The following is a 27429-nucleotide window of genomic DNA, read 5'->3' as shown; positions in this document are numbered from 1 at the left end:
GTATCTGTGAGGGCACGTCTTGCAGATGCTCATTAGCTATTGTCTATGCTTGGCGTATACGACAACTTGTCTGATTTGTCAGGGAACTGATTTCTAAATGCAGATCTGTTTTATTATTGTGCTCTAATTCTGGGAAGCCTCGATTGGGGGTGGTCTCGTATTTGTTGCCTGCAGCTCATGCCGGCGGTGAACACAGATAAAGGGCTTGTATAGCATAAATTAGAATCCATTATCCTAATGTAACATTCCACGCGGATAACCACATTACTGGCTCCGGAGCTCTCCTGCAAGCTCCTCGATCGCTCCGTCCATGTTATGTTGTGATGTTAATGCAGTCCGTGGAGCTTTAATATTCTGTATTAAGTGGCCAGCTTTTATGCAATTTTTTTTTCTTGAATACGTGTATTTTTGAGTAAAATTGAGTTTCATTAAACATTTTGCAACACAGAAGCCATAAATGATAATCTATTGCTGGCTGCAGAATGAGTTAGCTGAGAATCCCTCAGTGAGCTCACTCTGCTTGACAACTGGGAGAGTTTCTAACTCACATCTGTCTTTTTTTCTTTTTCTTTTTTTTTAGCTGCTGTCAGATGATTTATGACTTTAATGTGCAGGGAAACAAAAAGTCAAAATGATGAAAATCTTTAATGAAACCAAGTTGCAAAACATATTTTTAGCCCAAAGTACATGTATTTAAGTAAAAAAAAAAGAAGAAAAATAGTTCTCAGAGGTGGATAATCCAGTGCTTTGCTGTCATAGTGCTTCTATATGTCATAAGTAGGATAATTCCCTGATATTTAGGATACTGTGTATTATACCTTGCACCTAACTTATTTGTTTTGCAGGCTACTAAGCATAAAAGACAGAGCGATTTTTGGGACAACTGGAGTGACTGGGGAGACTGTAGTCGTTCCTGTGGCGGGGGAGTAAGTTTCCGAGAGCGTCAATGTTACTCTCGCAGGTAAGTTACCATATTCAACTACTTTACTATTTTTTTTTCCACTATTTTCAATAAAATGTCAAACAGATAAGTTCTAAGTGTAATATAGAAGAACATATCCTGAAAATACAATGTAAAGTTATGGAAGTGATAGTAGTTTATCTGAACTACATGGGTGTAAGGCAAATGCTTAATGAGAATGGTTAGCAATTCAACTCCGGTCCATTGATTGAGCCGCTGAGTTTACATTTTGAAGTCTCGCAAAATCTTCTTAAATGGTGCAGAGATAATCAAAAAGTTGTGTTTGATCAGAAAAAGTTCTACTCTTTTCCTGAAAGAAACCCTTTTTTCATGGCCTGTCAATTTGACATCTTTTTTCTTTAACCTGAACAATCCCTTTAAGTAATTTAAAAATTGCACGACTGACTGATTGTTCCACCGCCTCAGATTTAGGGTATTTTGGGTCTTCTGGATCTAGTAGGCATTTTAGTTCAAAAACTAAATTTTTTTTTTTATTTGCTGAGATCAGTGTGATATTCTAAAAATTGTCGACACATATGATGCTTGGGTTTAAGGGTCTGAGACCACTCAATGTGTATATATAATTGTGTGTGTGTACAGCGAGTGAAATAAGTATTGAATACGTCACCAATTTTCTAAATGAATATATTTCTGAAGGTGCTGTTGACATGAAATTGTCACAAGATGTGTGTAACAACCCATCCAATCCACACAGGCAGAGAAATCAAACCATAGATAAAGTTCATAAATTAAGTTATGTGTAATAATGAGAAATGACACAGGGAAAAAGTATTGAACCAGCTTACTGAAATGTATTTAATACTTTTTACAAAAGCCTTTGTTGGTGATGAAGCTTCAAGACACCTCCTGTATGGAGAAACTAGTTGCAGGCATCGCTCAGGTGTGATTTTGGCCCATTTTTCCACACAAACACTCTTCACACCTTGAAGCTTCCGTGGGCTATGTCTATGAACTCTGAGCTTTAGTTCCTTCCATACATTTTCTATTGGATTCAGGTCCGGTGATTGCTCAGCCATTCTAGCAGCTTTTTCTTTCTATGAAACCAGTTGAGAGATTCCTTGACTGTGTGTTTGGGATCATTGTCTTGCTGAAATGTCCACCCTCGTTTAATCTTCATCCTTCAGGTAGATGGCAGCAGATTTTTATTAAGAATGTCTTGGTACATTTGTCCATTCATTCGTCATTCAATTACATAAAGCTTGCCAGTGCCGTATGCTGAAAAACAGCCCCACACCATGATGTTTCCACCTCTAAACGTCACTGTTGGTATGGTGTTTTTGGGACGACATGCAGAGCCTTTTGGGCTCCAAATATGGTGTGCATTATGACATCCAAAGAGTTCAATATTGGTCTCATCTGAGCAGACTATATTCTCCCAGTATTTCACAGGCTTGTCTATATGTTGTTGAGTAAACTAAACGTGCTTAAACATGCTTTTTGTTCAGCAATGGAGTCTTGCGTGGTGAGCGTACATACAGGCCATGGAGGTTGAGTGCATTACTTTGAAACAATTGTACCTGCTGATTCCAGGTCTTTCTGTAGCTCTCCACAGGTGATCACTGGCTCTTGGACAACTCTTCTGATAATTATTTTCACTTCTCTGTTTGAAGTCTTGCAGGGAGCACCTGGTCGTAGCCGGTTTATGGTAAAATGATGTCACCCCCCTCTTTATAATGCCCCATGCAGGATGTCACCCCCTCTTTTTATAATGCCCCGTGCAGGATGTCACCCCCCTCTCTTTATAATGCCCCGTGCAGGATGTCACCCCCCTCTCTTTATAATGCCCCGTGCAGGATGTCACCCCCCTCTCTTTATAATGCCCCATGCAGGATGTCACCCCCCCCTCTTTATAATGCCCCGTGCAGGATGTCACCCCCTCTCTTTATAATGCCCCGTGCAGGATGTCACCCCCCTCTCTTTATAATGCCTCGTGCAGGATGTCACCCCCCTCTCTTTATAATGCCCCATGCAGGATGTCACCCCCTCTCTTTATAATGCCCCATGCAGGATGTCACCCCCTCTCTTTATAATGCCCCATGCAGGAGGTCATCCCCCTTCTTTATAATGCCCCATGCAGGAGGTCACCCCCCCCTCTTTATAATGCCCCATGCAGGAGGTCACCCCCCTCTCTTTATAATGCCCCATGCAGGATGTCACCCCCTCTTTTTATAATGCCCCGTGCAGGATGTCACCCCCCTCTCTTTATAATGCCCCGTGCAGGATGTCACCCCCCTCTCTTTATAATGCCCCGTGCAGGATGTCACCCCCTCTCTTTATAATGCCCCATGCAGGATGTCACCCCCCCTCTTTATAATGCCCCATGCAGGATGTCACCCCCTCCCCTCTTTATAATGCCCCATGCAGGATGTCACCCCCTCCCCTCTTTATAATGCCCCATGCAGGATGTCACCCCCTCCCCTCTTTATAATGCCCCATGCAGGATGTCACCCCCTCTCTTTATAATGCCCCATGCAGGATGTCACCCCCTCTCTTTATAAAGCCCCATGCAGGATGTCATCCCCCCCCTCTTTATAATGCCCCATGCAGGATGTCACCCCCCCTCTTTATAATGCCCCATGCAGGATGTCACCCCCTCCCCTCTTTATAATGCCCCATGCAGGATGTCACCCCCTCCCCTCTTTATAATGCCCCATGCAGGATGTCACCCCCTCCCCTCTTTATAATGCCCCATGCAGGATGTCACCCCCTCTCTTTATAATGCCCCATGCAGGATGTCACCCCCTCTCTTTATAAAGCCCCATGCAGGATGTCATCCCCCCCCTCTTTATAATGCCCCATGCAGGATGTCACCCCCCCTCTTTATAATGCCCCATGCAGGATGTCACCCCCTCTCTTTATAAAGCCCCATGCAGGATGTCATCCCCCCCCTCTTTATAATGCCCCATGCAGGATGTCACCCCCCCTCTTTATAATGCCCCATGCAGGATGTCACCCCCCCTCTTTATAATGCCCCATGCAGGATGTCATCCCCCCTCTTTATAATGCCCCATGCAGGATGTCATCCCCCCTCTTTATAATGCCCCATGCAGGATGTCACCCCCTCCTCTTTATAATGCCCCATGCAGGATGTCATCCCCCCTCTTTATAATGCCCCATGCAGGATGTCACCCCCTCCCCTCTTTATAATGCCCCATGCAGGATGTCACCCCCTCCCCTCTTTATAATGCCCCATGCAGGATGTCACCCCCTCTCTTTATAAAGCCCCATGCAGGATGTCATCCCCCCCTCTTTATAATGCCCCATGCAGGATGTCATCCCCCCCTCTTTATAATGCCCCATGCAGGATGTCATCCCCCCCTCTTTATAATGCCCCATGCAGGATGTCACCCCCTCCCCTCTTTATAATGCCCCATGCAGGATGTCACCCCCTCCCCTCTTTATAATGCCCCATGCAGGATGTCACCCCCTCTCTTTATAATGCCCCATGCAGGATGTCACCCCCTCTCTTTATAAAGCCCCATGCAGGATGTCATCCCCCCCCTCTTTATAATGCCCCATGCAGGATGTCACCCCCCCTCTTTATAATGCCCCATGCAGGATGTCACCCCCTCTCTTTATAAAGCCCCATGCAGGATGTCATCCCCCCCCTCTTTATAATGCCCCATGCAGGATGTCACCCCCCCTCTTTATAATGCCCCATGCAGGATGTCACCCCCCCTCTTTATAATGCCCCATGCAGGATGTCATCCCCCCTCTTTATAATGCCCCATGCAGGATGTCATCCCCCCTCTTTATAATGCCCCATGCAGGATGTCACCCCCTCCTCTTTATAATGCCCCATGCAGGATGTCATCCCCCCTCTTTATAATGCCCCATGCAGGATGTCACCCCCTCCCCTCTTTATAATGCCCCATGCAGGATGTCACCCCCTCCCCTCTTTATAATGCCCCATGCAGGATGTCACCCCCTCTCTTTATAAAGCCCCATGCAGGATGTCATCCCCCCCTCTTTATAATGCCCCATGCAGGATGTCATCCCCCCCTCTTTATAATGCCCCATGCAGGATGTCATCCCCCCCTCTTTATAATGCCCCATGCAGGATGTCACCCCCTCCCCTCTTTATAATGCCCCATGCAGGATGTCACCCCCTCTCTTTATAAAGCCCCATGCAGGATGTCATCTCCCCCTCTTTATAATGCCCCATGCAGGATGTCACCCCCTCCCCTCTTTATAATGCCCCATGCAGGATGTCACCCCCCCCCCTCTTTATAATGCCCCATGCAGGATGTCACCCCCCCCCCCCCATATTATGCCCCATGCCTCCATACATAAAAAAGAAAATAAATAAATCTAATTCTCACCTCACTTCTCACCTGCTGCCGCTGCTCAGGTCCGGACTCCAGCGTCGCCGGCGTCTTCCCGCTCTGCGCTGCCTGTGCCGGCTCAGGAGAGGGCGCGGTGTAAAGACGTCACCGCACCCTCTGACCTGAGACGTCACAGGGAGCGCACAGCAGGAAGACAGCGGATCTGCGGAGGTACGGGGAGGGGTAAGTATCCTGCTGCCGGGGCCCTGAGCAAGCGGGGGAGAAGGGCGGGTGCTGGCACCGCTCTCCTCCGCCCATAGCCCTGCGGGGTGCCCGACTGCAAGTGGGCTCCCCCGCCTGCTCAGGGCCCTGGCACTTGCCCGGGTGCGCCGGGTGCTGACGCCGGCCCTGGTTGTTACCGACATCTGGTGAGAATTTCGTGTCAATAGCACCTTTAGAAATATGTTTACTTAGAAAATTGGTGACGTATTCAACACTTATTTCACCCACTGTGTGTATATGTATATATGAATCTATATATGTCTATGTGAGTGTTGGCACGTTATCAGTGCTGCGTCTGGAGCCCTCTTCTCTTTCCATGCTTTGGCCATGACAGAATGGTTCATGCCTAGATATGAGACATGACCTCATATCTGAGTACTCGGCCAGCCCCCTTCCCACCCCACTCTGACAATATGCTGACTCAGGGACCCTGCAGCTCCATATCTGGCTCTGTGCTCAACAACCACATCAGTGGAACTTTGCTAAAAGAAGTGCGTTAGTCAGTTACATATCATTACACCGTTGTTATTTTTTTTAAATAGACATCCCCTTTAATTGGAAACCTAGGTACAGCATTAATTACGGCACTGTTCTATGTGACATGTAAAATATCAATGATCTGATCTCCCCCCTGGGGCTTCATTCCTGAGGAGGGATTGTCAAGGAATGCCAGCTGTCTCCTAAGGGTGCTTTCACATTGCGCTTATCTTACTGCTCGTCAGTTTCGCCTCTCCGTTGTGGAGATATTAGCAATGAAAGTATTTGGCACCTAATGAGTTAACTTTTATGTCCAAGTGGGTGTTATCAAATAGCATCTCATATAGGGAGAAGTACAGGCCCCCAGCGATCACACCCACTTGGCTAAAGTTAACTCATTAGGTTCTAAATACTTTGATAATATCTCGGCATCGAAGAGGCAAAATTAAAAAAAAATTAAAAATGAAATGTTATTCTGCTCCGCAGCCACCATTGCATCTTGTGTCCAGCTCAACATGAAAATTTTGGTGAAAGGTTCTCTTTAAATGAATGTAATTTAAGCTAAAAATCATTTTAGGACTTGGGTCTCATTAACAATTTTGCACCGTTTGCCTTCTGTAGCCTCTGTGTTGCACTGTCTATTCCTGTCTGCAGAATGAGTTAACTGAGAACCCAACATTGAGCTCTCTATGATGATCTGACAAGGGAGCGTGTAACTTCTTTTTTAATCTGCCTTTTTCTCAGCTCCACTCAGATTGGCTGATTTCTGGTCACAGTCCACATCAAAGTTGAATGTGCAGGAGAAAAAAAGGCCTGTAACAGCCAAATGGTGCAAAATTTTTAATGATAATCAATTGCAAAAATGATTTTTAACCCAAATATGTGCTTTTAAGGAAGAAAAAAAAAAAAAAGAAAACTGCCCCCAAGGGTGGACAACTCAAAGCTACTGTTGACCATCAAGTATTTTAAGGGATTAATGGAAACCTTAGAGGTTCACGGTAATAAAGTATTCATGCCAGCAATTCCTGGTTGATCAGGGCATCCTGGACTTTTTGCTAAGTGAGGAAATCGAAGAAAATGAGTATCAGTCTCCTCAACTTGACATGCTTAACATGTCACTCTCCACAAGGAGAAACATTACCCCTTGGATATCTGTAAGATGGTAAGAGACAGATGGGGTGAAAAGTGTGACTGCATGGTCAGACTACACAGTTTGTAGTCTGTCACTATGGAGACACATGGGTCACATTAGGAGCTGTAGGCACAACTAAAATAATGCAACTATTAAAATCAATAATTGTTTCATCTGTTTCTCAGATATGGAGTGCAAAAATTGTCTTTTACCCAACTTTTTTTTACATTTTCTGTAGCATTCGCTAAGGCTTGCACCTGTAACATAGGAATTCAGAAACACTCAAGTCCTTACCTGTTGTCTTCTAAAACTAAACCTTGGACAGAGTTGTGCAAATAATTAGTATACGATTGCATATCTGTGTATGTGTTCTACTTAAACAGCAACTTTTTTTTTCAGAAATCAAGTGTTCATATGAAAATAAAAACATTTGTCATATATCTTTTCAAAGAAATCCACTTCTTTCTCCCCCCGGACTGATCATTTATTCTCAAAATTATCAATTCACAGGTAAAATCTGCCTTCACTGAATACAGACGTTCCCACTACTGAGATAGGAGATGACACTTGGTGCTTATAAAGTTCTATGGAGAACTGTAGCTGTCGAGAACTTGCAGCAGAATGTCTGTGTCTGCCTCTAGCTCCCCCTCATTTCATCCCTCTCCATAGAATTAAAAGAACAACAGCTGTCATCTCCTATCTTGAAAATGGGAAAATATGACTTCACAGATTTTACCCATGAATTGAGAATGAATGATCAGTCCAGGAGGAGAAAGAAGCCGATTTCTCTAATAAGATATATTATAAAGTTTCTTATTTTCTTGTGCACTATGGATGTATGAAATAAAAATTAAAATGACTCTTTAACTCCTTTACGACCTTAGACATAGCCATACGTCCATGTGGTCTGGTACTTACTGGGCTTGGACGCATGGATGCGTCTAGGCGATTTGCACGCAATCACCACCGGGTGTCAGCTAATTCTGACAGCTTACACCCGGCACTAAGTGCTAGGAGCGGTGCCCGCACCAGAACTTTAACCCCCAAATGCTGCAAACACTGCATTTAGCGAGCAGACAGCAGGAAGAAAGCCCCTCTGCTCTTGGATCGGTGCCCCCACAATGTAATCGCGGGGTTCCGATCATTGCCATGGTGACCCGATGTCGCCATGATGACATCCGTGTCACCCGGCACTAGCAAGGTAGTTAGACCATGCGCAATGCATGATCTAACTAACTTGTGTCTACTGCACTGACCGGTCATAAGGTAAGGCAGTGATCCTGCATTGCTATACCTTATAAGTGCGATCAGACTGCAGAAAGTGAAAGTCCCATAGGGGGACTAAGTGAAAAAAAGAAAAAAGTGAAAAAAAAGTTGTAAATTTTTATTTTTTTTTTTAAACTAAATAAAAAAATATATATTATGAAAATAAACCCCATAACACTAAAAGTACACATATTTGGTATTGCCATGTCCGAAATAACCTGACCTATAAAACTGTCCCTCAGTAAAAAAAAAAAAAAAAAAAAAAAAAAAAAAAAGATGCTTTATAATAATAATAATAATAATAGTTTATTTTTATAGCGCCAACATATTCCGCAGCACTTTACAAATTTTAGGGGGGACTTATACAGACAATACAGAATAAGCATATCTCATATCGAACGGAGTGAGGGCCCTGCTCGCGAGCTTACAGTCTATGAGGAAGTGGGGGAGACACAAAAGGTAAAAAGTACATATATTGTATAATGCAGCCTTGATATACTGAATAGGATAAATAATAATACATGGACTGGTCGCCAGCCAGTATGTGTGCAGTCCTGACAGAGGCTTTTATGTGCATGGTTGGTTTGAACCCGAAGAAGATTTTAATATGGGGGAAAGCTGGGATGGACAGAGTGTGTTTAGGTGATACGCCAGTCTAAAGAAATGTGTTTTTAGGGTTCGCTTGAAACTGTGGGTATTGGGAATTAATCGAACTGTCCTGGGTAGTGCATTCCAGAGAATTGGCGCAGCACGCGAGAAATCTTGGAGACGGGAGTGGGAAGTTCGGATTATGGAGGATTTTAGTTTCAAGTCATTTGCAGAACGGAGGGCACGTGTAGGGTGGTAGACTGAGACAAGGGAGGAGATGTAGGGGGGTACTGAAGCATGGAGCGCTTTGTGGGTAAGCGTGATAAGTTTAAAACGAACTCTATATTGGATGGGCAACCAATGCAATGACTGGCACAGGGAAGAGGCATCTGAGTAGCGGTTGGCGAGGAATATGATCCTGGCTGCTGCGTTCAGGACGGATTGGAGGGGGGAGAGTTTAGTAAGAGGGAGACCGATTAGTAGAGCGTTGCAATAGTCAAGACGAGAATGAATAAGAGCGACAGTAAGAGTTTTTGCCGAGTCAAAGGTGAGAAAAGTCCTGATTCTTGAGATGTTTTTGAGGTGTAGATGACATGAACGAGCGAGTGATTTGATGTGAGGAGTGAAAGAAAGATCTGAATCAAAAATGACCCCAAGACAGCGGGCTTGTAGCTGGGGAGTAATGGTTGAGCCACAAACGGAGATGGCAATATCGGGCACAGGCAGATTAATGGAGGGAGGAAAGACGAGTAGTTCAGTTTTTGACAGATTCAGTTTTAGGTAGAGGGAGGACATAATGTTAGACACAGCAGAAAGACAATCACTGGTCTTTTGTAGTAATGCAGGGGTGATGTCCGGAGCAGAGGTGTATAATTGGGTGTCATCAGCATAGAGATGGTACTGAAAACCGAATCTACTGATTGTTTGTCCAATAGGAGCGGTGTATAAGGAGAAAAGAAGGGGGCCTAGGACTGATCCTTGAGGAACCCCGACAGTAAGAGGAAGTAGGGAGGAGGAGGAGCCGGCAAAAGGCACAGAGAAGGAGCGGTCAGAGAGATAAGAGGAGAACCAGGAGAGAACCGTGTCCTTGAGGCCAATAGTGCAGAGCATAGTGAGGAGGAGCTGGTGATCCACAGTGTCAAATGCTGCAGAGAGATCCAGGAGAATCAGCAGGGAGTAGTGACCATTAGATTTAGCTGTTAGTAGATCATTAGAGACTTTAGTGAGGGCAGTTTCAGTAGAATGTAAAGAGCGGAAACCAGATTGTAAAGGGTCAAGAAGAGAGTTGTCTGAGAGATAGTGGATTAGACGGGAGTGGACCAGGCGTTCCAGGAGTTTAGAGATAAAGGGAAGATTGGAAACAGGTCTGTAGTTGGCCGTGCAGTTCTGGTCGAGGGATGGTTTTTTAAGTAATGGTTGTATGCTGGCGTGTTTAAAAGAAGAGGGAAAGATACCAGATGAGAGGGAAAGGTTGAAAATTTTAGTTAGGTGAGAGGTGACAGCTGGAGCAAGGGACTGAAGGAGATGTGAGGGAATAGGGTCGCTGGTGCAGGTGGTAGGGCGAGAAGATGCAAGGAGCCTGATCACTTCATCTTCCGTGACTGGTTCGAAGTCAGAAAATGAGCAAGATACAATGTGGCGGGGGGAGCATGCATAACATTTGGGGATTGGGAGAAAATTTCCTGTCGGATATGGTCAATTTTTTCTTTGAAATAGTTAGCCAGATCGTCAGCGCTGAGGTCGGTGGTCGGGGCCTGTGCTGTTTGATTGAGGAGAGAATGAAACGTGTCAAAGAGTCGTTTAGGATTATTGGAAAGTGAGATGATGAGGTTGTTAAAGTAGGTTTGTTTGGAGAGGTGAAGGGCAGAGTTATATGTTTTCAGCATAAATTTATAGTGGAGGAAATCTTCGGGCAGATTTGATTTTCTCCACAGCCGTTCAGCGCACCTGGAGTACCTCTGGAGAAGACGTGTTTGAGGCGTGTGCCAGGGTTGTCGCCGTCTATGCCGAATTGTTCTTTGTGTAGGAGGTGCGGCTTCATCCAGGGCGCATAGCATTATTTTGTTATAATGCTTCAATGCAGATTCGGGACATGAGAGGGAGGAGATTGGGGCCAATGATGATTGCAACCTTTTTATAAATTTATGGGTGTTAATGGCGCGTAAATTTCTATAAGTGTGGACGGTGGGAGTGTCTTGAGTAGAGTCACAGTTCTTGACAGAGAATGAAAGAAGATTATGGTCAGAGAGTGGAAGGGGAGAGTTAGTAAAGTCATGTACTGAGCAAAGCCGGGAGAAGATCAGGTCCAATGTGTTCCCGTCCTCATGTGTAGGAGAATTAGCAAGCTGTGAAAGGCCGAAGGAGGAGGTTAATGATAAAAGATGCGTGGCAGATGGGGAAAGAGGATCGCCAATTGGGATGTTAAAGTCTCCCATGATTATCGTGGGGATGTCGCAGGATAGAAAATTTGTAAGCCAGGCAGCAAAGTGATCCAGGAATTGACGGGGCGGACCTGGGGGGCGATAGACAACCGCCACTCGCAGGGAGAAGGGCCGGTAGAGTCTGACTGTGTGGGCCTCAAAGGACGGGAAGATAAGGGAGGGTACAGGGGGGATAACCTGAAAAGTACATTTTGTTGAAAGAAGCAGACCAACACCTCCACCTGATCTGTTGTCAGGTCGCGGGGTATGAGAGAAATGTAGGCCACCATAGGAGAGAGCTGCAGCGGCGGTGGTGTCCGACTGCTGGATCCAGGTTTCAGTGAGAGCCAGAAGGTTGAGGGAATTAGAGAGGAAAAAGTCATGGATGTAAGAGAGTTTATTACAAGCTGAGCGTGCATTCCAAAGGGCACAGTTGAATGAGACAGAAGATATGCAGGGAATATTAATGAGATTAGCAGGGTTTCTGAATGTAACAGGGAAAGAGTTAGTGTTATTATTACTGGAGGGTCCTGGGTTGGGAGAAATATCACCTGCAACTAATAGAAGGAAGATACAGAGAGTGAGCAGATGATTGAGTGATTTGTGAGAGCGTTTCCTGCGTTGTATGGTGGGAATGAATGGATCTGCGTGGTATAACATTGTGAAGAGAGCATGACAACTGTACATAGGAGAAGAGAGGAGTGAGGGATTAATATGGATGAAGTGTGCCGCATTTGTGGGTGAACGGTGAATGTGGATGATTGTAGCAACCAGAGTATAAATGGCACAGATACAAATGGTGAATACTGTTTGCCAAAAAGATGACCTGGAAGCAAGTTTGTTTAATTGTCTTGCATGTCTTACCTGTCTCCTGCCCTGTCCAACTGCCATTTTCTAACTGCCAGGGCACTTTGCTAAATTATGGCACTTTGATAAAGTATGCATAAATGCTATATGCATAAATGCCCCCGCATAAATGCCTCCCCTTAACTAAGTCTCAATATATAGGGACGTATCTGCTTAGATCTGCACAGATTTAACTCATTAACAATCAATCACTAGCTTAAAAGACAACAGGAGACCATAAAGTGCAGGGAAAAAAAAACAAAAAAAACAGACTAGTAAACTCGGCATGGATCATAAACTCTTAAAGTAAGTGTGATGACCTTTAAGTATCATGGAATAAAAAAGCTAGAGGAGTGAAAAAATATATACCAGAAATTGATAGGCTGCAGAGCATTGCATGGAGATATAATGCAGTTTTCAGGACAGATCACACAAGCAGTGAGAAAATATATACCAGAAATTGATAGGCTGCAGAGCATTGCATGGAGATATAATGCAGTTTTCAGGACAGATCACACAAGCAGTGAAAAATATATACCAGAAATTGATAGGCTGCAGAGCATTGCATGGAGATATAATGCAGTTTTCAGGACAGATCACACAAGCAGTGAAAAATATATACCAGAAATTGATAGGCTGCAGAGCATTGCATGGAGATATAATGCAGTTTTCAGGACAGATCACACAAGCAGTGAAAAATATATACCAGAAATTGATAGGCTGCAGAGCATTGCATGGAGATATAATGCAGTTTTCAGGACAGATCACACAAGCAGTGAAAAATATATACCAGAAATTGATAGGCTGCAGAGCATTGCATGGAGATATAATGCAGTTTTCAGGACAGATCACACAAGCAGTGAAAAATATATACCAGAAATTGATAGGCTGCAGAGCATTGCATGGAGATATAATGCAGTTTTCAGGACAGATCACACAAGCAGTGAAAAATATATACCAGAAATTGATAGGCTGCAGAGCATTGCATGGAGATATAATGCAGTTTTCAGGACAGATCACACAAGCAGTGAAAAATATATACCAGAAATTGATAGGCTGCAGAGCATTGCATGGAGATATAATGCAGTTTTCAGGACAGATCACACAAGCAGTGAAAAATATATACCAGAAATTGATAGGCTGCAGAGCATTGCATGGAGATATAATGCAGTTTTCAGGACAGATCACACAAGCAGTGAAAAATATATACCAGAAATTGATAGGCTGCAGAGCATTGCATGGAGATATAATGCAGTTTTCAGGACAGATCACACAAGCAGTGAAAAATATATACCAGAAATTGATAGGCTGCAGAGCATTGCATGGAGATATAATGCAGTTTTCAGGACAGATCACACAAGCAGTGAAAAATATATACCAGAAATTGATAGGCTGCAGAGCATTGCATGGAGATATAATGCAGTTTTCAGGACAGATCACACAAGCAGTGAAAAATATATACCAGAAATTGATAGGCTGCAGAGCATTGCATGGAGATATAATGCAGTTTTCAGGACAGATCACACAAGCAGTGAAAAATATATACCAGAAATTGATAGGCTGCAGAGCATTGCATGGAGATATAATGCAGTTTTCAGGACAGATCACACAAGCAGTGAAAAATATATACCTGTAAGAAGAGAAGAAAGATGGATATTAGCAATGCCATTTTCTAACTGCCAGGGCACTTTGCTAAATTATGGCACTTTGATAAAGTATGCATAAATGCTATATGCATAAATGCCCCCGCATAAATGCCTCCCCTTAACTAAGTCTCAATATATAGGGACGTATCTGCTTAGATCTGCACAGATTTAACTCATTAACAATCAATCACTAGCTTAAAAGACAACAGGAGACCATAAAGTGCAGGGAAAAAAAAACAAAAAAAACAGACTAGTAAACTCGGCATGGATCATAAACTCTTAAAGTAAGTGTGATGACCTTTAAGTATCATGGAATAAAAAAGCTAGAGGAGTGAAAAAATATATACCAGAAATTGATAGGCTGCAGAGCATTGCATGGAGATATAATGCAGTTTTCAGGACAGATCACACAAGCAGTGAGAAAATATATACCAGAAATTGATAGGCTGCAGAGCATTGCATGGAGATATAATGCAGTTTTCAGGACAGATCACACAAGCAGTGAAAAATATATACCAGAAATTGATAGGCTGCAGAGCATTGCATGGAGATATAATGCAGTTTTCAGGACAGATCACACAAGCAGTGAAAAATATATACCAGAAATTGATAGGCTGCAGAGCATTGCATGGAGATATAATGCAGTTTTCAGGACAGATCACACAAGCAGTGAAAAATATATACCAGAAATTGATAGGCTGCAGAGCATTGCATGGAGATATAATGCAGTTTTCAGGACAGATCACACAAGCAGTGAAAAATATATACCAGAAATTGATAGGCTGCAGAGCATTGCATGGAGATATAATGCAGTTTTCAGGACAGATCACACAAGCAGTGAAAAATATATACCAGAAATTGATAGGCTGCAGAGCATTGCATGGAGATATAATGCAGTTTTCAGGACAGATCACACAAGCAGTGAAAAATATATACCTGTAAGAAGAGAAGAAAGATGGATATTAGCAATGCCATTTTCTAACTGCCAGGGCACTTTGCTAAATTATGGCACTTCGATAAAGTATGCATAAATGCTATATGCATAAATGCCCCCGCATAAATGCCTCCCCTTAACTAAGTCTCAATATATAGGGACGTATCTGCTTAGATCTGCACAGATTTAACTCATTAACAATCAATCACTAGCTTAAAAGACAACAGGAGACCATAAAGTGCAGGGAAAAAAAAAAAAAAAAAAAAAACAGACTAGTAAACTCGGCATGGATCATAAACTCTTAAAGTAAGTGTGATGACCTTTAAGTATCATGGAATAAAAAAGCTAGAGGAGTGAAAAAATATATACCAGAAATTGATAGGCTGCAGAGCATTGCATGGAGATATAATGCAGTTTTCAGGACAGATCACACAAGCAGTGAAAAATATATACCAGAAATTGATAGGCTGCAGAGCATTGCATGGAGATATAATGCAGTTTTCAGGACAGATCACACAAGCAGTGAAAAATATATACCAGAAATTGATAGGCTGCAGAGCATTGCATGGAGATATAATGCAGTTTTCAGGACAGATCACACAAGCAGTGAAAAATATATACCAGAAATTGATAGGCTGCAGAGCATTGCATGGAGATATAATGCAGTTTTCAGGACAGATCACACAAGCAGTGAAAAATATATACCTGTAAGAAGAGAAGAAAGATGGATATTAGCAATGCCATTTTCTAACTGCCAGGGCACTTTGCTAAATTATGGCACTTCGATAAAGTATGCATAAATGCTATATGCATAAATGCCTCCCCTTAACTAAGTCTCAATATATAGGGACGTATCTGCTTAGATCTGCACAGATTTAACTCATTAACAATCAATCACTAGCTTAAAAGACAACAGGAGACCATAAAGTGCAGGGAAAAAAAAAAAAAAAAAAAACAGACTAGTAAACTCGGCATGGATCATAAACTCTTAAAGTAAGTGTGATGACCTTTAAGTATCATGGAATAAAAAAGCTAGAGGAGTGAAAAAATATATACCAGAAATTGATAGGCTGCAGAGCATTGCATGGAGATATAATGCAGTTTTCAGGACAGATCACACAAGCAGTGAAAAATATATACCAGAAATTGATAGGCTGCAGAGCATTGCATGGAGATATAATGCAGTTTTCAGGACAGATCACACAAGCAGTGAAAAATATATACCAGAAATTGATAGGCTGCAGAGCATTGCATGGAGATATAATGCAGTTTTCAGGACAGATCACACAAGCAGTGAAAAATATATACCAGAAATTGATAGGCTGCAGAGCATTGCATGGAGATATAATGCAGTTTTCAGGACAGATCACACAAGCAGTGAAAAATATATACCAGAAATTGATAGGCTGCAGAGCATTGCATGGAGATATAATGCAGTTTTCAGGACAGATCACACAAGCAGTGAAAAATATATACCAGAAATTGATAGGCTGCAGAGCATTGCATGGAGATATAATGCAGTTTTCAGGACAGATCACACAAGCAGTGAAAAATATATACCAGAAATTGATAGGCTGCAGAGCATTGCATGGAGATATAATGCAGTTTTCAGGACAGATCACACAAGCAGTGAAAAATATATACCAGAAATTGATAGGCTGCAGAGCATTGCATGGAGATATAATGCAGTTTTCAGGACAGATCACACAAGCAGTGAAAAATATATACCAGAAATTGATAGGCTGCAGAGCATTGCATGGAGATATAATGCAGTTTTCAGGACAGATCACACAAGCAGTGAAAAATATATACCAGAAATTGATAGGCTGCAGAGCATTGCATGGAGATATAATGCAGTTTTCAGGACAGATCACACAAGCAGTGAAAAATATATACCAGAAATTGATAGGCTGCAGAGCATTGCATGGAGATATAATGCAGTTTTCAGGACAGATCACACAAGCAGTGAAAAATATATACCAGAAATTGATAGGCTGCAGAGCATTGCATGGAGATATAATGCAGTTTTCAGGACAGATCACACAAGCAGTGAAAAATATATACCAGAAATTGATAGGCTGCAGAGCATTGCATGGAGATATAATGCAGTTTTCAGGACAGATCACACAAGCAGTGAAAAATATATACCAGAAATTGATAGGCTGCAGAGCATTGCATGGAGATATAATGCAGTTTTCAGGACAGATCACACAAGCAGTGAAAAATATATACCAGAAATTGATAGGCTGCAGAGCATTGCATGGAGATATAATGCAGTTTTCAGGACAGATCACACAAGCAGTGAAAAATATATACCTGTAAGAAGAGAAGAAAGATGGATATTAGCAATGCCATTTTCTAACTGCCAGGGCACTTTGCTAAATTATGGCACTTCGATAAAGTATGCATAAATGCTATATGCATAAATGCCCCGCTTTATCATCATACCTCCGAACAAAAATAGGAATAAAACGCGATCAAAAAGACAAATGTAAATAAAAATGGTACAGCTGAAAACGTCATCTTGTCCCGCAGAAAACAAGCCACCATACAGCTCCATCAGACGAAAAATAAAAGTTATAGCTCTCAGAATAAAGCGATGCAAAAATAATTATTTTTTCTATAAAATATTTTTTGCGTAAAAATGCCAGAACCTAAAAAAACCTATATAAATGGGTATCGCTGTAATCATACTGACCGGAAGAATAAAGCTTCCTTATGAATTTTACCATATGCGGAACAGCATAAAAAACAAACAAAAAGAAAAAAACCTATTTCTGAATTGTTGGTTTTTGTTTATTCTGCCTTGCAAAAATCGGAATAGAAAGCGATCAAAAAATGTCATGTGCCTGAAAATGGCACCAATAACAACGTCAAGTCATCCTGCAAAAAACAAACCTTCACATGACTCTGTCAAATATGGCGATGCAAAAACTGGTTTTTGAAGAAAAGTGTCTTTTAGTGTATGACAGCTGGCAATCATAAAAATCCAATATAAATATGGTATCGCTGCAATCGCACCGACCTAAAGAATAAAGTCATCTAATCACTTATACCGCACGAGGAACAGCATAAAAAAGAAATGAAACCAATTCTTCTGCTGTTGATTTGTTCATTCTGCCTCCCAAAGATTGCAGTAAGGCTCGTCCTGCATTTATCCTGCGCTCTACGCTGAGCTCTTACATCGGGGTTTCCGTGTAAATCTCTGGAATACGTGATTCAGACGGAACCCCCAGTGGAGGATTCCCTATAATGAGGCAGATGGAGGCACTGTGGCTGCCGTCTAACCTGTGATCTGGCGGTGTCTGTCTTTTTATTAGGAGTGCATAAAAAGTGCCATCAACCACAGTTTTGTGCACCTCTGAAAAAAGTTCACCGCTGAACAGAGGCCAGACGGAGGCCAGAGTAACTCTGCTGTCTCATTATAGTGAATGGATCCCTCAAGGGTTTCATCTGAATTACGTCACTCGGAGATTTAAAAGGAAATGCCAATGTAAGTGCTCAGCGTAGAGCACCGGATAAATGTGATCCATAATATTATGTAAAATGTTCCCAATAAAAGCTTCAACTCAGTCCACAAAAAAAGCACCCACTCAGGTCTGTCATCTGTTAACGGAAATATAGGGGGCTTCCACGTTAATGGTAGTACAAACACTCTGGAAAAGCGCTATGGCTTTTCGCCCCCGTAATCCAAATGCCCCCCCTCCCTTCTGAGCCCCAGTGTGCCTAAACCACAGTTAGTGTCCACATGTTTGGCACTTCTGTAGCGATGAGACCGCGCCTAATTTACGGGTGCATGAGCTGGGCACAATGTACGGGCACTACATCGTACTGGTCACTACAACAGCAGTTTGCAATTTTCACTCCGCAACATCCACTGCTGATTGTTTCTGGAATACACCCATGGAGTTAAAATTGTCACTACACCTGTAGATAAATTCCCAAAGGGGTATCATTTCCAAAATTGTGTCACTTGAGGGGGATTCTGCTCTTCTAGCACTTAGGGGCTCATATATGGAGTCCACGAACTATTGTAGGAAAATCTGCGCTCCAGGAAGCAAATAGCGCTCTGTCCCTCCCTAGTCTCGCTGTGTGGCTAAGCAGTACTGTACAGCGACATATGGGGTATTTCTACATTCAGCAGAAATAGTGGGACAAATTTTGGTGCAATTTTTACCTACTTCCCCATGTGAAAATGTAAAATCTGGGGCTAAAACAAAATATTGGTGGTAAAAATTTAATATTTTTTTCTTCACTGCCCAATGGTATAAAATTCTGTGTCACACCTGTAGTGTCAATATGATCACTGCACCCCTAGATGAATTTGTTGAGAGGTGTAGTTTGTAAAATGGGGTCACTTATGGGGGGTTCTGCTGTTCTGGCAGCTCAGGGGCTCTCTCAGTAGGTCATGGCACCCTCAAACCATAACAGTAAAATCTGCACTATAATATGGGGCTCCTTCTTTTCTGAACTTTGCACTGTGCCTGAAAAGTATTTCCTGATTACATGTAAAGTATTGGCGCACGCAGGAAAAAGTGGACCTCAGTAAAAATTTCTCCTAATAGAAAAATTAAAAACTTGGGGCTAAAACAACATTTTAGTGGTAAAAATGTGATTTATTCTTTCTTCACCATCTAATGGTATAAAAGTCTGAGGCACAAGTCGTGTCAATATGATCATTGCACCCCTAGATGGATTCATTGGGGGGGGGGTGTAGATTGTACAATGAGGTCACATATGGGGAGTTTCTGTTGTTCTGGCACCTCAGGGGCTCTGCCAATGTGACATTGCTCCCTCAAACCAGTCCAGCAAAATCTGAACTCCAATATGGCGCTTCTTCCTTTCTGATCTTTGCACTGTGCTTCAAAAGTAGTTCTCAACCACATATGGGGTATTTGTGTACTCAGCAAAAATTGCACAACAAATGTTGGTATCCATTTTCACTATCCTTATGAAAAAGAAAATATTTGGGGCTAAAACAAAATTTTTGTGGGAAAAATATATATTTTTTCATTTTCACAGATCAGTTGTAAAATTCTGTGAATCATCTGGGGGTTCAAGGTGCTCACCACATGTTAGATAAATTCCTTGAGGGGTCTAGTTTCCAAAATGGGGTCACCTGTGGGGGGTTTCCACTGTTTAGGCACATCAGGGGCTCTTCAAACGCGACATGGCGTCCGCTCTCGATTCCAGCCAATTTTGCGTTCAAAAAGTCAAATGGCGCTCCTTCCCTTCCGAGCCCTGCTGTGCGCCCAAACCATAGTTTTCCCCCGACATATGGGGTATTGGCGTGCTCATGAGAAATTGCACAACAAATTTGTGGTTCATTTTGTCCTGTTACCCTTGAGAAAATAATAAAAAAAAATGGGTCAAAGTAATTGTGAAAAAAAATTAAATGTTAATTTTTTTTCCCCACATTCCAAAAACGCTTGTGAAGCACATGAAGGGTTAATAAACTTCTTGAATGTGGTTTTGAGCATGTTGAGGGGTGCAGTTTTTAGAATTGTCACTTTTGGGTATTTTCTGTTAACATCTCAAAGTCACTTCAAATGTGATGTGGTCCCTAAAAAAATGTTTTTGTAAAGTTTGTTGGAAAAATGAGAAATCGCTGGTCAACTTTTAACCCTTATAACTGCCTATCAAAAAAAAAATTTGTTTCAAAAATTGTGCTGATGTAAAGTAGACATGTGAGAAATGTTATTTATTAACTATTGTGTGACATATCTCTCTGATTTAAAGGCATAAGAATTCAAAGTTTGAAAAATGTTCAAAATTTTTGCCAAATGTCCGTGTTTTTTTCACAAATAAACGCAAGTCATATCGAAGAATTGTTATCACTCATGAAGTACAATATGTCACGAAAAAATAATCTCAGAATCAAGGGGATCCGTTGAAGCGTTATTACCTCATAAAGTGACAGTGGTCAGAATTGTAAAAATTGACCTGGTCATTAACATGCAAATAGCCTTACGGGTTAAGTGGGTTAGGGAGGAGACCTGTCACTTACTCTAAAAAAAAAATTGAGTTAAATACCATGTCAAAATCTAAGTTCCCTTGATTCTGCTGCTCTTTTCCATTTTGAGCTGCGTCGCTCCATTGCAAAGTTATTCACATTTGTTGATTTTGGAGCGCTGTATGTGAAATCTCTGCTTGTAGTGCAACTGGGCTTTTCTTCAGAGACCTCTTTGGGGGCGTGCGCTTACACCCCTCCCTCCCAGGTGCTACAAATCACAGCTGGATAGTGGCCAAGACTACTAGATCAGCTGCTGAATAATGGGCGGTCTACACCTGTATTTCGGCCATCAAACAGCTGCCTAGTTCATGTTTGTGCTTACACATTTTTTCTCTGGATATTCTGTCGTACTCCAAAGCTAACTAACTGGAGTGAGTTCTTACCATCTGTTTACAACACTATGGAATATGTTAGTGCTATATAAGCAATAAATAGAAGCTTTTGTTCTCCTGTCGCAGTTGCAAGTAACATGCTTTTTCTTGCACAGTTAATAGTAGCCTTATAAATTAGGTAAATGTGGGGCTGTGGCAACATTTTTATTTATTAAAAGTCACTGATAAACAATGATAAGCAATCAAATGTGCTGAGAAAATAATATCTATACACACAGAGATTTATAGCCAAGTTTGTCCTTTTGGCAATAGTTTGAATAGTATTTAGTAATTTGTAGCATATTTAGTTAATTGTTTTTATTTCCTATTTGTTTAATCAACTGGAAAAAAAAAACAGTTCATTTTAAGGTTTGCAAGTAACCATGGAAGGTAATCAGCTACAAAATAAATGCCATGTGCTGCCCTCTTGTGGTTCACAGAGTTTATTAATGACTAATCAAGGCTAAATAATTATATTTTTATGAAAATAACACAAAAATACAATATGTATTTTGCAATTGTGTTCTAGTGAGTGTTTGATCCTTGTAACATTGATATATGATGATTAATGAAATGTCGTGTCCTAAATGCAACTTGGAATCTTCTTCCTTAGGCCAGATGGCGGATCAAACTGTATTGGACCAAGCAGAAACTATCGCTCATGCAATGTGCAGGTAAGAGCCTTGGACGTGAATATTTTAATCCTAAAGTATATTTACATTGCAGTGGTGCTTATATTCCTATCCCATGACACATCCCTCAAAGTCTGATATTATGGCTCATGGACATTGTCTAACATCTGTCATCTATAACACTGCAGATCTGTAGAGAAAAACAGTACGGCGCTCCAAACTCTGAATACAATAGTACGTTCTTTTTTTTTTTTTTTTTAGAACAAGCTATTTATTGTTTTGTTTTAGTGTTTTATAGTAATTTCATTGGCTGCTTTTCTTCTGAGTGGATTCCGGTCCTACGTCATACATAGACTATAATATGGAGAAGGCAGAAATGCTTGAATAAATCCTAGCTGCCCAATGGAGCTGGAGGCTAAACTTCTTTTAATCACACTTGGTGTTACGATTATTTTATGCAGAATATGTGTTTTTAGAGCATAATCATTTGTTTTCAGAAGATCATAAGTTGCACTGAAGAGTTTTTTGATGTGCGCCTTTTACTATTTTTTTTTTCCACGATGATTGATTACTCTCCTGCCGCCTAAGGATAGTGTTTGATTACTGGACAGCGGAGTACTAGGATTAGCCCAAAAGATCCAATCACACAGAAGAGCGACTGCAGCACACATTGGCACCAGGATGCACTCTCTTAATGGCAGTGCTCTACAAAAACTGTTCAGGAATGGTTTGCGAATGATAACAAAGTGTGCAAGGTGTGAACTTGGTTTCAAATTCCTCAGACCTCAATCAGATTGAGCTTCTGTGGGATGTGCTGGAAACACAAGTCAGTCAAAGTCCATGTCTGGCCCGACCTTCCAACTTTTTGTTTTTAATTTTAACGGTCTTTGGCTTGATACCTAGCCATGGTGACTTGATGGATGAATGCTCTGTAGGAAAATCAATCTTGCGTAAGCCTAGATAGGTCCACCAGGGTCTTCTCCACCATTATCTTGATAGTATCAAGCCATCAGGTTTCCAGTCTTCCACTTTGCCTTGTTCCTTTTACTCTTTCGACCATGATGTCCTTTCTCAAATTACTGAAATGATCTGCTGCTAACGTCTCTGTGCCACGTACCTGAGGATCCCATCAGAGGTCTGTGCCATGTATCACAAGATGCCCGTCGAAGTCCATGCCTTTATTATTCAGAGTTGTTTTGGCTTAATACAAGGTACCTATGCAATATTGCTATTACATTAATGTTCTGGCTGATTGGGGTATATCACAACTTTTGTAGATGTGGAAATATACCAGTGTTCCCCCCCATAACAGGAGAAAACAAAGCTCTTCTATTCTTTACAGTTGGGCGGAGGATGGTTAGGTTAAAGCATTATCCAGAGGAAAGCCTCTGGACCATATATACCGTTTGACTTACCATGGGGCTCACACATAAGAGCTGCTAGTTTGGCATTATTGATACACTATATACAGGTTAAAGGGCCACCCGACCCCATCAGTCGATCATGGAACACTATCGGTCAGTCTAGCACACTGTTGCTTGTTTTTAAAGCTATACAAAAATTTGTTCAAAAATTCGTTCCAGGGTTCTTATCTGAATACGATTCATTAATATGAGTGCCTATTACATTGGAGAAACTGTATCTAACGTTCAGCCCATGCAGAGCTGACTGGAGTTTTCTCTTTATTCCGCTTCTCAGGATTGCCCTGAAGGCTTTCGCGATTTTCGTGCTGAGCAGTGCTCGGAGTACGATGGGATGGAATTCCAGGGGAAAAGGTACAAGTGGCTGCCATATTATGGAGGTAAGGAAATACAGCTGTGAATAAACTGCATTCTGTTCATTACATTTTAATTAATAATTATATATTATGACTGATGAGGGATCTTTAATAAAGCCTTTACTCAGGATATGAAATATTATTTACGATACAAAAAACATCAGTGTAACAGAGAAAAGTATTGGAAATATTACTTTGAAATGCCACATACCTAGATAATTATTTTAGTATAAATTATGCCATGTTTCTTGTGTTATACATTATGCACAGTGGATATAAAAAGTCTACACATCCCTGTTAAAATGCCAGACTTTTGTCATGTAAAAAAAAAAATCATACCAAGGAGAATCATTTCATAACTTTTTCCACCTTTAACTTCACGTATAATCCGTACAATTCTATTAAGAAACAAACAAATCATTTTGAGGGAGGAAATAAAAATATCTAAACTAAAATGTGGTTGCATAAGTGTAAACATGCTCTTATAATTGGAGATGTGAGTGTGTTCAGCAATAGCCAATCACATTTAAACTCATGTTAAAAACTAAATAGTAAAAAGCTGACATCATTTAAAGGGATTTTGATTAACCCCCATATAAAGTTTAGCATTTTACAGCAAAAGCCATGGTCTGTAAACAGCTTACAACACAGCAAAGAAATCTCATTGTTGAAAGTCAGGAGAAGGGTACAATTTTTTTTCCAAGGCATTAGATATACCATGAAACACTAAAGACGGTCATCAAGAATTGGTTTATATTTGCCATAACAGTGAAATTACCTAGAAAAGGATGTCTTTAAAAAATTGATGAAAAGATAAGAAAATTGGTTTGGAAGGCTGTAAACAAGCTTACAGCAACAATAAAGAAACTGCAGGAATACTGGTTATGTACATGTTGTGGCCTGGTGAGACAAAGGGTAAACTTTTTGGCCATAATGTCAGAAAGTTTGTTTGAACAAAGCCAACCCTACGCATCACCAAAAGAACACCATACCCACAGTGAAGCATGGTAGAGGCGGTTTTATACTTTGAGGCTGTTTTTCGGCAGCTGGAAATGGGGCTTTAGTTAATGTGGAGGGAAATATTAACAATTACAAACATCAGTCAGTTTAACAACAGAAGCTTCAACCCTCTGCTAAAAAGATGAAGAGGAATTTCACCTTTTACCATGACAACGACCCAAAGCTTATCTCCAAATTAGCATAAGAATGGCTTAGCCAGTTTTGGAATGGCCCAGCCAGAGCCCAGGCCTGAATCCAAATGAAAATCTGTGAATGACCTGATGAGGAAGCTGTACACAGAAGATGCTCTCGCAATCTGGCACATTTGGAACGCTAATGCAAGGAAGAGTGGGCAAAGATTGCCAATTCTAGGTGTCCCATGCTGATAGACTCCTACCCCAAAAGTCTGATTTTGGTTGTGATTATGGTGGGTGTTGACCAACTGTGCCATGGGCAGGGCTTACCCTAGAGGGGCGTGAGTAAGGGTCTACCTGGTTTTCACTAGAGCCTTTGCTAGACAGGATAGGATTTTTATATTCACTGGATCTATGTCTCCTGGCGGTCTGATGACCGGGCATTTTAGCAATTAAGAGGGGCTTGTTTAGTAGTAGACAGGATCTTCATAAGGGTTGTCCACTTTAAAAACTATATGTTTAAGTCTATAGTAAATCTATTTGTTGAGAAAATAAATCATGCTCTATGTATTTTTGTTTTTTTAAAGCATCCAATAAGTGTGAGTTAAATTGCATACCCAAAGGAGAGAACTTTTACTACCGACACAAGATGGCTGTGCTTGATGGAACCCCGTGTGAACCAGGCCTAAGAGATATTTGTGTTGAGGGGGTATGCAAGGTAGGACACAACTCTAATGTTTGTTAGAACTTACCTTTTATTGTTTCATAACATTTCTTTATTACTTTAAGACAATATATTGCTTGGCGTAAAGGGGTTTGTAGGTTAAAAAAAAAAATCCACTTCCTTCCAGTAACAATGCAAGACCTTTATACAGATTGTTTGCTACTACAATTCATTTACTTTAATGGAGCTGAGGTGCATCAGCAAACACAACTGTGATGCTGTTTATGGAAAACAGCAGCCATGTTTTTCTCATCATAGACAACCTATTTAACCAATTGACGCCATCAAGAGTTAACTCAATGTAGATAACGTCAAGTGCCATAAATGCATGGCCAAGTATGGTGCAGGTCAGCAGCTGGTGTTGGCTGTATATTACAGCTGACGCACTGCTACAGTGGTCAGTATTGAAAAGAACTCCTTTAGATGCCACAGTCAATACCTTCCGCAGCATGCAAGTAGTTAGATGACTCTGTCACCAACATTTTGCCCCGGAGACCCGATCTTGAGGGTTTCTTTATTATCAACCCGTAAGTTTCTCCCTCTGGAAGTCCAAATAATTCACTTTCACTGTGATGTTATTTATTCTGCACAGTAAACTCCAGAAGATAAAAACAAACAAAAAACTAGCATTGTTTCTTTTGTTTCTTTTCACCTCTGAAAAAAGTAATACAAGTTAATCAATAATCCTTCTAAACTCTGAAATGGTATCCATTAAAGTGATATCTAGTCCTGCAAAAAAAAGACCTCACAGACCTCCGTTATGACGTGGAAGATGTCGACATAAAAACAATTTTACTTGCGAAGGTTTTTCATTGCTCAAAATAGGTAACATGAAAATATGAACTAAAATTTTGTATCGTCATAATTGCATTGACCAATAAAATAGAGAGATCATACCAATTATACCATATAGGAAATACCGTAGAGAAAAAAAAATAAAAAAAAATATATATATATATATATGCTCTAAAATGATAAAAATACTATAGCATTTCAAGTATAATATGTAAATGGGTTGCTTTCTGGCATCCACAAAATATGTGATCACAATGATGAATACATCGATGATCTTTTATAGTGTCGTTGGTCTACTTATTGGTTGGTGTATTTTTATGTAATAGTCAATGATAACCTTGGCTAAATGCAAATATCCAATTTGTTTATTTTCCACTATAAAATATTATTTTGATCTGAAAAAGACGGTTGGCTGCGATAATATGATGGATTCATCCAAAAGAGAGGACCGCTGCTTAGTATGTGGAGGGGATGGCAGCTCCTGCTATGAAGTCAAAGGATCTTATGATTCTCCTACGTTATCTAAAGGTAGGTGCTGTGATCTGGTCGTTCAGAACTGGTAGACATGATCATTTACTTGGAATGAGGGGGAGTTTATTTTCATTGCTCTGATATCTCAAGAAACCTTGTATGCAGTTGGCTTCGGTAGTAAAAGGATAACAACCCTAAAATCTATGTCTGCTTCACAATTTAAAGGGAATCTGTTAGCAGGTTTTTGATATGTAATCTGAGGACAGCAGCACGTAGGAGTCATCTGCTAAGTTGTCCGACTCCACCACCCCTTTGCTGTGATAAGCAACTCACTGTCAATAGACTATGTACATACAGAGCCTGATGTGGGTGATGGCAGCTTTCTGAGCTCTGCTGCATTCTACATCTAATAACTCTAATTATGTCACATCTGCTGCACGTAACTAGCTTCAAAACAGTGTTTACAAGCTCAATAGAAAAAAGCTTGTAAGCACTGCACATATTCTTCCGTCTAGCAGCGGGGGTCTGTTTCTAATGGCAGCAAGTTGAAATCAAAAGAAAAAAGTGTTACTATCCTAAGAACATTTGCAATTATTAATAAGCAGTAGATGGCAAAATTGCTTGTATTTACCAGAACTATCCAACAATATCTATTTATGAAGATGTGAATAACCA

General features: G+C 41.1%; 1 protein-coding gene across 3 annotated transcripts in view; it reads left to right on the top strand.

The window, feature by feature from the left end:
* The window catches only part of PAPLN (papilin, proteoglycan like sulfated glycoprotein), a 178040-nt gene that overhangs the window by 52504 nt on the left and 98107 nt on the right, over positions 1–27429 (top strand). For all 3 annotated transcript variants that reach the window (XM_073638866.1, XM_073638865.1, XM_073638867.1), the window contains exons 4-8: positions 846–961; positions 21836–21896; positions 23553–23655; positions 25352–25482; positions 26688–26811. In XM_073638866.1, coding sequence (XP_073494967.1) covers positions 846–961; positions 21836–21896; positions 23553–23655; positions 25352–25482; positions 26688–26811 — 535 coding nt within the window. The remainder of the gene's footprint in view (positions 1–845; positions 962–21835; positions 21897–23552; positions 23656–25351; positions 25483–26687; positions 26812–27429) is intronic.

Source organism: Phyllobates terribilis, unplaced genomic scaffold, assembly GCF_046119375.1.
Source record: "Phyllobates terribilis strain yellow unplaced genomic scaffold, ASM4611937v1 Scaffold_7__3_contigs__length_470593459, whole genome shotgun sequence".
Classification (NCBI taxonomy): Eukaryota; Metazoa; Chordata; class Amphibia; order Anura; family Dendrobatidae; genus Phyllobates; species Phyllobates terribilis.
This window is presented reverse-complemented; position numbering and strand designations above follow the sequence as displayed.